The sequence below is a fragment of the Oncorhynchus clarkii genome, chromosome 18 (assembly GCF_045791955.1).
Source record: "Oncorhynchus clarkii lewisi isolate Uvic-CL-2024 chromosome 18, UVic_Ocla_1.0, whole genome shotgun sequence".
Lineage (NCBI taxonomy): Eukaryota > Metazoa > Chordata > Actinopteri > Salmoniformes > Salmonidae > Oncorhynchus > Oncorhynchus clarkii.
Genome location: NC_092164.1, coordinates 32,781,271 through 32,794,591, shown reverse-complemented (window position 1 = coordinate 32,794,591; position 13,321 = coordinate 32,781,271). Strand labels below are relative to the sequence as shown.

Genomic DNA, 13,321 nt, shown 5'->3' with positions numbered 1-13,321 from the left:
TAAATCACTCTGTATATAATTGGGAGAATAATAAATAACAATATTAATGATACAATTTATTCCTTGATTGACTTCCATACTTCCTCAGTAACCTGTGTATGTTTCCTCTGGCCCATCAGGCTTTCTTTTCCTTCCACACACTTCCCATTTTATTTTACCATTATCAGAAAGCTTACATTTCACTCCCCTGGCCTTTCTGTCAAACCCCTGTGGGGTAGGCAGCATCGCTGCTCAGGTCAAGCCTTTCTAGTTCTATTCTTCCTTTAGATCTGCCACTCTCCCCCCATTTACAAACACTTAAGGCACTTTCCATTCCATTGACAGACTTGAATTCAAACATCCAAACTTAAGCAGTTGTCCTCTCCCTCAATCACTTGAGGAGAAATGGACTCTTTCTAATCTTTTTAAGAAACATTTGTGTGTTGAAAATGCCTAACCACTTGTATAATCTATTTGCATACACTTAAAACAGACATACCCCACCAGACACGCCACTATGGGTTTCTTCATGGTACCCGAACCAAAAACAGATTTAATGCGTCACTCAGTTATGTATAGAGCCATGTCACCGTGGAATGCTCTGCCACCAGAGGTAACTCTCGCAAAAAGCAAGTTTAGCTTTAAAAAATAAATGAAATAACATCTTGTATCACTGAGCATCTCGAATTTAACTGTACTGTATATATGAATATCTATATATGAATACTGTGTAAATAGTATTTTTGTTGCCTCTTGGTGTCTATATAACTCTTATTTTTAATTTAATGTAATATCTTATGTTGTTCTTCTCTGTTAGTGTTCTGTACTTTATCATGTATTTGTTTGTTTGATCCAAATAAACTAAACTCACAAAAAATATAGGCTAACCTGACTGCGATAATTGAAATTCCCCTCAAGACACGAAATTTACTTAACAGCGGCTGTGTGAGCGTTGATAAACAGACTGATGATCCAGCAACAAGTCTTTATCCAGGCTGAGGCTTTAATTACTGCCGAGTTGTTTGTTGAGGAGATGATTAATATGCTGGAGAAAACCTCCTAATTGAATACCGCAACACTCCAACAATCAGGGAGGAACATGGCGTTTTGTTTTTGTGAAGATTAGAGGCCTTTATCATTATCGATATGAATATTATTATTAACAGCATTATTTGGTATCTTAGTTAATTCGGCTGACAACCAGGTCCCTCCTCCTCCTCCCTCCCTCGTTCATCCACATAGTGAGAGATCCATCATTTAGACACTGCCTTTATAAACGAGACAAAGTGGGGGTCAAGTGGACAAGTGTGTTGATAATATTCACCAAGGAGGAATTGGAAGTATAGCGAGATATATAATACTCGATTGGCTTATGTTATACGAATGACACTTTCCACACCTTTCAGATGTATACAGAAGCCTATTCACATTCTGCATGTCAAAAGTCAATCTTCCTGTTCTTACACAGTAAATCAAGGATAGTTGAAATCACAGCCTTTAAAAAAATGTGGGTTAAATTGAAGAGAGTGATACAATTCCTGGAGTTAGTATTGATATCTGGAGTTGATTGAGACAGAGTACTTTTAACTCCATTAAGAGTAACCAGAGCCAGGAAGTTACATCTATGGAGTGATCCACAGATTTGGGAGGGGCTTCATTGTCATATTTCCAAGCATGTCCTGTTACAGATAGATTTTGAAAATGATTTTTAATCTGTGTTTTGATTGTTTGCATTTGATTGTTAATTATCTTATGCCACCCAAAGATAAGAAACATACAGATTGGATTAGTTTCGCAAAAATGTAAGTGGTTGGATTTAAAGCAACCGTTAGTGAGATAGTTATTCCAGTTTACGTAGTGTAGGTCGTCTTCATGGACTGGGATTTCTTCCCTACTCTGACAAGCATTCTAAACACAAGTTGTGAGTGATGTCTTCCTGCAAGTTGGCTTCCAACAGACATTGGATGTCACATTGCAAACCAACATAATGTGACACATTAAGACATTTTCAAATAAGGCTTCACACACTTAGAACTCAAAGGAAGTTGATTGTTAATTCAAAACAACACAGAACAGTGTAAAATGGCAAGGGAGTTGTTAAAAACAACACTGACAATAGTAAATTTAAGTAACTCTCTGAGGGTTGGATATTCACTTAATTTAGTGATGCTTTAACTCCAAAAATATCAACACGATGACAAGAGTAGTTTTAACACAACCCGTGGGTGGGACCATATAAACCCCAAATAGTGTTACATTTGGAGTTGATTTATTTATTGCTATTTAACTGAGTTCGTTTCCAATGTGGCACTCTCAAAAATACCTTTCAGATGTACACGTATACTATACAGTAGATGTATCCTGTATCCCTGACTTCATCACTTCACATAACTATCTCCTTTCAATAACACCTTTCAGTTGTAGGACTATATACATATACTATATATATATATATATATAGTATTTACATACATCCCTGGCTTCACCACATCACATACTGTAATATATCAGAAGTAAAGAGACTGTCTCCCGATGTATCTCCCTGCTCTTACATTTCCAATCCACTCTAGCCCAATGTGGCCGGCCTGGTCTCGCCACTGGTTTACACCCGCTTTGCTCTCCTCCAGTCCCCCTGTGAAAAGGCTTTAGGGACTCAATCATGGGGACTTTGATGTCGTCTGGAGCTGTAATGATTTAACATTGTTCCAGGGATTTCTCTAATCCAACACTGCCATTAAAATCCATTTTCCATCCCCATCCCTAGTCCGATCCTCCCAGGCCCTCGTTACTTGCTGCTGTATCCGTGTCGCTCCTCCGTCTCACTTTGTCTCCCTCTCTCTCTCTCTCTCTCTCTCTCGCTCTCTCTCGTTATTCATCTCTCTCTCGCTCTACTCTCTCCCAAAACGTATTATTGGACTTATTATTGGACAGGATCAAATGTACATTTCTTGGCCGTTGGAAAAAGTTATATCCAAGTCAGAGTGGTTGGCGGTGATAATGAATGTTGAAAGTCAATTGAAACTGTATGCCTACAGGCTTATTATTATAGATTGATTATAGAATAGGTTTGTGATTATATAACACATTTATATTTCACTGTTAGGAAGATGTAACGTTGACAGGACACCACAATTGACATAAAAGTAAAAAAATTCCATTAAAAAAATCATTTTTGTTTAAATTTCAAGATTCATATATAAAATATGTTGTATCCCATCAGAGGAAAGTGTGTATAACCACCCTTCCATATAGTGTAATTATTCCCTAAGCCAGTGATTCTCAAACCTCTCCTTGGGGACAATAAGACATTTAACAATTTTGTTATAGCCCAGAACTAACTCACCTGATTCACCTAGTCAAGTGTTTCATGATTAGTTGACCATTTGAATCAGGTCTGCTAGCTGTGGAATAGTTCAAATACTTGGAACGACTGGAGAGGTTTGGAAAACCCTTCCCTAAGCAACCTCACCAAAGAGCAGCAAAATCTTGAAGAAAAATACATATTTCTAGACGATCAGATAAAAGGCAGTGTAGCTCATTACTGACATGGACATGATTCTTTATCTCCTTTTAATCATGTTCTGCCCTGAAGGAGAGCAGAGAGAGAGAGAGACGATACCACACTGACTGTAGTAATCTGGGACAAAGACTGAATGTCTGTCTGTGCTAGTAATATCACACTAGACAATGGCTACAAAACCATGAAAAGATATGAACCAGATATGCCAGATCCTTTACGTGTATGACTTGTGTTTGTTCCGGTTAATTAACCAACTCATAAGTCCACCACACCTCCAGCAAATTGTGATGAAGTTGTGGTGGATTTATGAGTTGGTTAAATAATCGGGGATAGTGTAGTGTGTGTGCGTGCATGTCTGTGTTGTCTTACTTGGTCCGTCCCACTCTTCCTTGTTCTGTGGCCTTACTCCCGACTTCCCACTGTGTCCATCATCAACCTGTGATTTTGATTGTCCACACTCTTCTTCCCCTGAGGAAGGATAGTTCAGAGGTCAGCCTCACTCGGCAGCAAAGGGGCCATCTAATGGTAACATCGACTTGGTTATTCTACAGTCAACCTGCTATTCATTTAGACATGAAATGGTTATTACGCAAATTCATTTTTAAAAAACTGTTGAAATATGACTGCAAACTAAAGCATTAGCTGAGTCTATGCTATCTAACTGACGCCGTTCATACTGGGAATGAATGCAGCAAAAGAGAGAGAGAATGTGGTATAGACTTCACGAGTAGGCAGCCTCAGGACAGTGACATTAAGCTGTGCTCCTTGAGCAACCTAAACTGGAGTAAATGTCTGATGTGTGTTTATTACAATGCAGTAATGTAACAGTGATGTTCTGCGAAACTAACAGGAAAAGTTCAACATCAGTTGAATGAAGGACATGAGGAATTACAGAGAGATTTGCAAAGCTACTGTACACAGCTGCTAGCCTGGTATTAATCTATTATTGGTTTAACTGTACTGATGTCTGCTAGAAGGAGTTTGTATTGTAAGGGAGGATGAAATGGAGTTAGCTTGGCTGGGCCTAGAAAAAAAAGAACTTTCTGTTTAGAATGGATGATAACCCTGATATTACAGCCGTAACTGTATGTGCCTGACTGCTCGACGTCTACATAAAGTACGAGGCTGACTCCTCTGCTGATGTTAGGTATGTCAGAAGCTTATGAAGCAGGGCTTTGTAAACAAAAAAAAGAGCGTAATGATGTGATCTACATGACTTTAAAGACAACCAGACAATGTTTTGGTAAAGAATGCAGTGATGAGTAATAAAACCTGTGATAAAACAAAGGGTGCTATGACAAACAGCATCCAGGGGTATAAGAGTAGTGCCAGCTGCACTTTCAGAAATAGTATCACCATAATCAAGAACAGATAGAAAGGTTGACTGCACAATCTGCTTCCTGCTGACTAGAGAGGGGCAACATCTGTTTCTATTAAAAAAAAGCCCACTTTAAATCTTAGCTTCTTAACGAGCTCATTCGTATGCTTTTTTAACATTAAATCATTGTCAATTCAAATGCCAAGGTATTTGAATGCCGGGACTTGTTCGATTATAGAACCATCTGAGGAGTGAAACTGCAAAACCGGACTGTGGCCATGACACAGCCAGGTCAGAAGTCAGAGCCTTTGCATACATAGTAGTACACTATACAGTATATTCAGAAGTATGCTATTTCAGCCACACCCTATGCTGCCAGGTGTATAAAATTGAGCACACAGCCACACAATCTCCATAGACAAACATTGTCAGTAGAATTGCCTTACTGAAGAGCTCAGTGACTTTCAACGTGGCACCGTCATAGGAGGCCACCTTTCCAACAAGTCAGTTCGTCAAATTTCTGCCCTGCTCCAGCTGCCCCGGTCAATTGTAAGTGCTGTTATTGTGAAGTGGAAATGTCTACGAGCAATAATGGCTCTGCCACAAAGTGGTAGGCCACACAAGCTCACAGAACGGGACCACTGAGTGCTGAAGTGCTGAAGGTCTGGGGCTGTTTTTCATGGTTCGGGCTATGCCCCTTAGTTTCAGTGAGGGGAAATCTTAAGGCTACAGCATACAATGCTGTAGATTATTCTATGCTTCCAACTTTGTGGGAACAGTTTGGGTGAGGCCTTTCCTGTTTAAGCATGACAATTCCCTATGCACAAAGCGAGGTCCATACAGAAACGGTTTGTCGAGATCATGAGGAAGAACTCGATTGACCTGCAAAGAGACCTGACCTCAACCCCATCAAACACCTTTGGGATGAATTGACACGCCAACTGCGAGCCAGGCCTAATCGCTCAACACAAGTCCCTGCAGTAATGTTCCAACATCTAGTGGAAAGCATTCCCAGCAGAGTGGAGTTATAGCAGGAAAGGGGGGACCAACTCCATATTAATGCCGATGATTTTGGAATGGGATGTTCGACGAGGTGGGGGATCTCAACAGTTATCAAGTGTTACAGTATATAAAGAAACCAACATATATACTATGGCTAGCATATATCAAGTATAAGCATCACCTTTGCTGCTGGAGTCATCTGCATCTTTCACACTTTTGCGGCCGGCATCATCAGAGAGGTTCTCATCCATAGAGTCTTCATAAGACAGCGCCACGTTCTCCTCTAATTCACAAAGCGTCTGGCCCCCTTCCACACCAACTTCCGAAAAGGGGGAGAGAGAACAAAATAGAGAGAGATTGAGAGAATGAGAAAATTCAACATACCAATTAGGATCTGGTGAAAAATACTTGAATCAGTTATAGGACCCATTGCGAGGTATGGGGTCCGCTCACCAACCAATAATTCACAAAACGGTACAAACACCCAATTGAGACTCTGCATGGAGGATTCTGCATAAATATCCTTAGTGTACAACGTAAAACACTATATTGTCACGGATCCCTCCGGAACTGTGTCATTACGCACACTAATTGTATAAATGTGCCCTTTGGTTTCCATTGGGCTGTCGATTATTGTTCCAATGTTCGTTGGTCATGTGAGTACCTGTGCTGTGTTTTGGCTTTTGTGCCGCTTGTGTTGCGCAGATGATTAAGGGTCTCGCCCTGGTGTATTTATTTTAGGTACTCATCGCTATTTTTTTGTGGTTTCAACCCTGTGTTTTGCATACGCGTTGTTTGGTCTTCGTCCCTGTGCCTTTACATGGCACGCTGTAATTTGGGTGAAATTTAACATTTAAAAAAAGATTACGCATTCCCGTGCCTGTCTCCCGATCCCTTTAGACCTAACCAAATCATGAGAAAACAAAAAGATAATTACTTGACACATTGGAAAGAATGAACAAAAAAACAGCAAACGAGAATGATATTTGACCCTAAACAGAGCGTATGCAGTGGCAGAATACCTGACGACTGTGACTGACCCAAACTTAAGGAAAGCTTTGACTATGTACAGACTCAGTGAGCATAGCCGTGCTATGGAGAGAGGCCGCCGTCGTCAGACCTGGCTCTCAAGAGAAGACAGTCTATGTGCACACTGCCCACAAAATGAGGTGGAAACTAAGCTGCACTTCCATACCTCCTGCCAAATGTATGACCATATTAGAGACACATATTTCCCTCAGATTACACAGATCCACAAAGAATTTGAAAACAAATCCAGTTTTGATTAACTCCCATATCTATTGGGAGAAATACCCCAGTGTGTCATCACAGCAGCAAGATTTGTGACTTGTTGCCACAAGAAAAGGGCAACCAGTGAAGAACAAACACCATTGTACATTTATTTTCCTCTTGTGCTTTAACTATTTGCACATAATATGACATTTGAAATGTCTTTATTCTTTTGGAACTTTTGTGAGTGTAATGTTCACAGTTTTTTTTATTGTTTATTACACTTTTGTTTATTATCTATTTCACATATTTTGGCAATGTAAACATATGTTTCCCATGCCATTAAAGCCCCTTAAATTGAATAGAGAGAGAGAGAGAGAGAGAGAGAGAGAGAGAGAGAGAGAGAGAGAGAGAGAGAGAGAGAGAGAGAGAGAGAGAGAGAGAGAGAGAGAGAGAGAGAGAGAGAGAGAGAGAGAGAGAGAGAGAGAGAGAGAGAGAGAGAGAGAGAGAGAGAGAGAGAGAGAGATGACAGTCAGTTCAAGCATTCCCAAAATAAGATGTCCACATCAATGATCAATACAATCTGCCTTCACAGAGGTCTTTCCTCTTCTCAGGCAGAGATTAGACTAGAATAATAGAAAACATTTTTATCAAGAGAGAAATAGGTTGATACAATCAATGGGTTCTACTCCACTCTGCTTTTAAATTCTGAATAAAAGCATATTCTACACAACAAAGTGGTTATTCCACAGTGAGCAAAACGGGAACTGATCCAAAAGCCTAAGGTTGCACTGCAGGGCTAAATATTCACAAAAGCAAAAGCAAGCCACTGAAGGTAGTCAGAACATAACACACTTTTTTATCTGCCAGTACAATGTTGATTTTTTTCATTTACTCCTGATGCCTCTGGGAAGTTCATATTTGATTAATTTTCCTCCCCTCCACACAATTGTACTCATTTAAATCCCAATGATTCATTGCTGCTCCGAGCTACGCAAATTCTTTGATATTTGTATATTCCTGTTTTTGCTTTAATCAGGGGCGGTGAAGGAATTGCGGCTACCTACCTGCCTGAAGGAATTAGTTCAGGACATTTTCACCTTTGAAATACTGTATGACATTTTTTCAAGTTATTTGAAACTTTGCATATTTACATTAGAATTTATGCTTGGGAGTCTGACTGAGGATACATGAGGTGTAAAGAGAATATTGGTTTTGCACCACAAACTTATTGTTTGTGGTGGGTGTGTGTGTGTGTGTGCGTGCGTGCGTGCGTGTGGGTGGGTGTGTTCTTCTAGTTTTGTCGCACCTGGACTACTTTTCAGTCGTGTAGAGCCATGACATAGAGCCATGACTACATGGAAATCTATTCCACATCTATTCCAAGCAGTAGAATCAGATTTCAAAAAAACAGGTAAAAATACACCTTATGGAACAGCGGGGACTGTGAAGAGACACACAAAGGCACAGACACACACACACACACGTGATAAGACACGAACTCTACACACACGTACACATGGATGTTTTTATTGTAAATACTGTATGTGATCGTGGAGTAGTGGCCTGTGGGAACACACTAAATGTGTTGTGTAAAGTGTTATGAAATGTAATGTCATGTCAAATTTTAAACTGTATATAACTGTTAATGTTGCTGGACCACAGGATGGAGATCATTAATAAATAAACACAAATACAAATATCCTTGTGGGGGGGATCTACAGTCCCCAAAAGTCGCCACAAGGATAGTAACACAAGGAAAAGTATCCCTCGTGTGGACATTTCCCACGTCCGCATAAGGGCAAAGGCTATTTTAAGCTTAGGGGTTAGGGTTCAAATTAGAGTCATGTAAGAGGTTAGTGCTTAGGTTTAGGGTTACGGGTTAGGGTAAGGGTTAAGCTTAGGGTTAGGGGTTAGGGAAAATAGGATTTTGAATGGAAATACATTTTAGGTCCCCACACGGAGAGAAGAATATAACGTGTGTATGTGCGTCTGTGTGTGCACTTACACATGTGAGTATGTTTGTGCATGCATGTACGCATGCATGTGTGTGCTCTTAAGCCTTGTTCACACTGCAGGCCTTAATGCTCAAATCAGTTTTGAGCAGTAAGGCCTTTTGTGTGTGTACAGACAGAAGTCATTTGCTGACATGGCTACGCTAGTTGTCAAAGTAACGATGGGTGTGTGCACGGTGGTGTAGGATGATTGGTGGTGGTGCTCGGTGACAACAATGCCTGCCACGGATGTTTCCCAGTTGCTTAGAATGTTCAAAGTGATAGTGTAAGAACTCTTTCTGGCTAGCCACAGCAGTACAGTATATAGTATAATACAGTATATACAGTAGCTAGGTAGCTGCTTAGCTTTCTAGCACATTCACTCATTTGTTTTTAATCAATTAACAAGCTAGTTAGCTACAACATGTTCTTGTCAAACTGTCAACAAGCAACAGTCTAAAAAACACTTGAGGGCAAATAAATCAGATTTGACCATTCATACACAGGTCGCATGGCCAGGAATCAGGAATCAGATTTGTATCTGACTTCAAACTACCTACAAAGGTGTTTGAAATGTGGCTTGAAATATCCGACTCAATGTGCTTTTTGGCTGTTCGATTTGAGTCCCTTAAAACTGACAATGTCAACAGACTTTACTCTCTCTTATTCTTACACACAGCGTGAGAGCATCTTGACTGGCTGCCTCACCGCTTGGTATGGCAACTGCTCTCCATCTGACTGTAAGGTGCTACAGAGGGTAGTGCGTGAGACGACCGAGTACTTCACTGGGGCCGAGCTCCCTGCCATCCTGGACCTCTATACCTGGCGGTGTCAGAGGAAGGCCCTAAAAATGTTCAAAGACTCCATCCTCCCAAGTCAGACTGTTATCTCGGCTACCGCATGGCAAGCGGTACCGATGCACCAAGTCTGGAACCAATAGGACGCTGAACAGCTTCTACCCCCAAGCCATAAGACTGCTAAATACTTAGCAAACCAATATCTACACGGACTCTCTGTATTGCAGTGTGTTGTGAAATCGGTGAATGTATTGTAATGATTTTAAAATTGTATAACTGCCTTAATTTTGCTGGACCCCAGGAAGAGTAGCTGCTGCCTTGCCATAATAAATACAAAATACAAATTGACCCTTTTTGCACTTAACTCTTTTGACTCATCACACACTGCTGCTACTGTTTATCTATCCTGCTGCCTAGTCACTTTATCCCTACCTACAGTGCCTTCAGAAAGTATTCACACCCCTTGATTTTTCCACATTTTGTTGTGTTACAGCCTGAAATTAAAATGGATTACATTTACTTGTCATTGTCACTGGCCTACACACAGTACCTCATAATGTCAAAGTGGAATTGTTTAACATTTTTACAAATTAATTCAAAATGAAAAGCTGAAATGTGTTGAGTCAACAACAACAACATTGTAGCTACTCCACAATACTAACGCAATTGACAGAGTGAAAAGGAAGACCGTACAGAATAAAAATATTCCAAAACATGCATCCTGTTTGCAACAAGGCACTAAAGTAGTACTGCAAAAAATGTGGCAAAACAATTCACTGTTTGTCCTGAATACAAAGTGTTATGTTTGGGGCAAATCCAATACAACACATTACTGAGTAGCACTCCATATTTTCAACCATAGTGGTGGCTGCATCATGTTATGGGTCTGCTTGTATTTATTATGGATCCCCATTATTTGCTGCCAAGGGAGCAGCTACTCTTCCTGGGGTCCAGCAACATTAAGGCAGTTACATATATTTCATTTCATAATACTTTTCACAACACATTAAGTGTGTGCCCTCGTGCCACTACCCTACTAGCACATACGTATATACACACAATACAAAATCAGTTAACTGATGTGGAATAGAGTTCCATATAGCCATGGCTGTTGTAATCATTAAGGAGTTATTCAGGATAAGAAGAAACAGAATGGAGCTAAGCACAGACATAGAGGAAAACCTGGTTCAGTCTGCTTTACACCAGACAGAGTACATGTGTACGTGTGTGTAGAGTGCGTGTGTTATCATGTGTATGCGTGTGTCTGTCTCTTCACAGTCCCCACTGTTCCATAAGTTATATTTATATCTGTAACGATGACGCTGTGAGTCGAGAAGCAGGTGCAGGTGAAACGTTTAATGAAAACAACAAACATGAAACAAGACAGCGTAACAGAAGCGAGGTAACATGAACGCAGGTGCAATACCAACTGAGGATTGAACAAAAGGAAGGTACCTAAAAAGAGGAGGTTATGAGGTCCAGGTGTGAGTCATAACAATGAGTGCCAGGTGTGCGTAATGATGAGTGCCAGGTGTTAGCAATGATGATTCCCAGGACCGGTGGATAGTATTCCGGCGACATCGCACACCGGAGAGGAGGAGCAGGAGTAGACGTGACAGTATCTGTTTTTTTTAATCGGATTCTACTGCTAGCATCAGTTAACTGATGTGGAATAAACATGGTGTGGTGCTAAACACAGACAAGAGGAAAACCTGGTTCAGTCTGAGCAATTGGGGGAGAAGGACCTTGATGGTCACTTTGACAGAACCCCTAGAGTTCCTCTGTGGAGATGAGAGAACCTTCCGGGAAAAAATCTATAGAATTTGTTTCTCCAATCAAGTTGTAGAAATATCTTAAGGATGATCAATAGAAACAGGATGCACCTGAACTCAATTTCATGTCTCATAGCAAAGGGTCTGAATACTTATGTAAATAAAGTATTTCTGTTTAAATTTTTCATAAATGTGCAAACATAAAACATAAAACTGTTTTGCTTTGTCATTATGGGGTATTGTGTGTAGATTTATGGGGAAATTAATTTAATCCAGTTTAGAATAAGGCTGTAAAGTAATAAAATGATGAAATTGGGAAGGGCTCTGAATACTTTCTGAATGCACTGTACTGTACATATCTACCTCAATTACCTCGTACCCTGCACATCAACTCGGTACTGGTACCGTGTATATAGCCAAGTTATCATTACTCATTGTGTATTTATTCCTTCTTTTATTGTTTTTCTATTATTTAGCTTTTTTCTGTCTTCATTGTTGGGAAGGGCCTGTATGAATTTCACTGTTAGTCTACACCTGTTGTTTACGAAGCATGTGACAAATACAATTTGATTGATTGATTGGATTGTGTTGTAATTCACTTGTTGATAAAGCTCACAATTTTTTTTTTTATAAACTCTGGTAGACTGACTGTGATACGAACAATACAAATGTACAGAAATGGATGAGGGAGAAGCCTTCCTTCTCTCAAACACTGACTGAATCAGAAGAGCTAGAGAAACCACAACACATAGAGACACACACACTAACCTACAAAATAAAATATGCAGGTATGATCTGAGTGACTGTAAATTACATAGTTATGTTTGTCTCCCTCCTGCGATGTAGTAGGAGTGTGTTTGCAAGGTGATAGCGCCAGTGCACACTATCAGCTGGCTCCACAGTACAGTATGGGGCCTGTATCACAGAGCTGGCGCCCTCCACAGGTCCCCTAATTAGAGGTGAGGTAATTGAATGTGGAAATCATTCCTGAGCCTCAGCCACTACACTGCCTCTATACCATGCACACTCACGGACAGACGCACGCACGCACGCAAGCACACACACACACACACATACGCACACATACACACAAACACACACATACACACAATGCTGGCTGATGCCTGGCTCCTGGTTTTCGAACCTGGTGACCGTAGCTTGCTTGGCCCAGGGACACAGCACTGCAGCAGCACCTGAGACTTCAATAGAAGTCAATGTGATCTGAAGTGTTTGTCAACCTTACGGTCCCTGGACCTGAACTCGTCCTCGGCCTTAGTGCTATGGTTAGCATCTCCATAGACATGCATCTTACCAGTGTTCATAATAACACTAAGGCGTGAAACCTAAGAAGCATTTTCAAATCAATCAGCCCATTGTCACTTCATTAGGAACAGATGTCTCATGTTTTGAGGAAGCATGCAACTGGCATGCTGACTGCAGGAATGTCCACCAGAGCTGTTGCCGGAGAACTAAATGTTCATCTCTCTACCATAGGACTGTCATTTTAGAGAATTTGGCAGTTCGTCCAACCAGCCTCACAATCGCAGACCACGTGTAACTACGCCAGCCCAGGACCTCCACATCAAGCTTCTTCACCTGTGGTATCGTCTGATGAAACTGTGGGTTTGTACAACTTAAGAATTTCTGCACAAACGGTCAAAAACGGTCTCAGGGAAGCTCATCTGGGGGCTCCTCGTCCTCACCAGGGT

At 40.7% G+C, this 13,321-nt stretch overlaps 1 protein-coding gene across 1 annotated transcript in view; it reads right to left on the bottom strand.

Annotated features, from left to right (window-relative positions):
• LOC139372301 (zinc finger protein ZFPM2-like) overlaps window positions 1–12,919 on the bottom strand; it is a 92,380-nt gene extending 79,461 nt beyond the window's left edge. The window contains exons 1-3 of the mRNA XM_071112038.1: window positions 12,856–12,919; window positions 6,001–6,138; window positions 3,869–3,967 (exon numbers count right to left, since the gene is read on the bottom strand). Of these exons, the coding sequence (XP_070968139.1) occupies window positions 3,869–3,967; window positions 6,001–6,138; window positions 12,856–12,919 (301 nt within the window). The remainder of the gene's footprint in view (window positions 1–3,868; window positions 3,968–6,000; window positions 6,139–12,855) is intronic.
• Window positions 12,920–13,321: the final 402 nt, after the last annotated feature.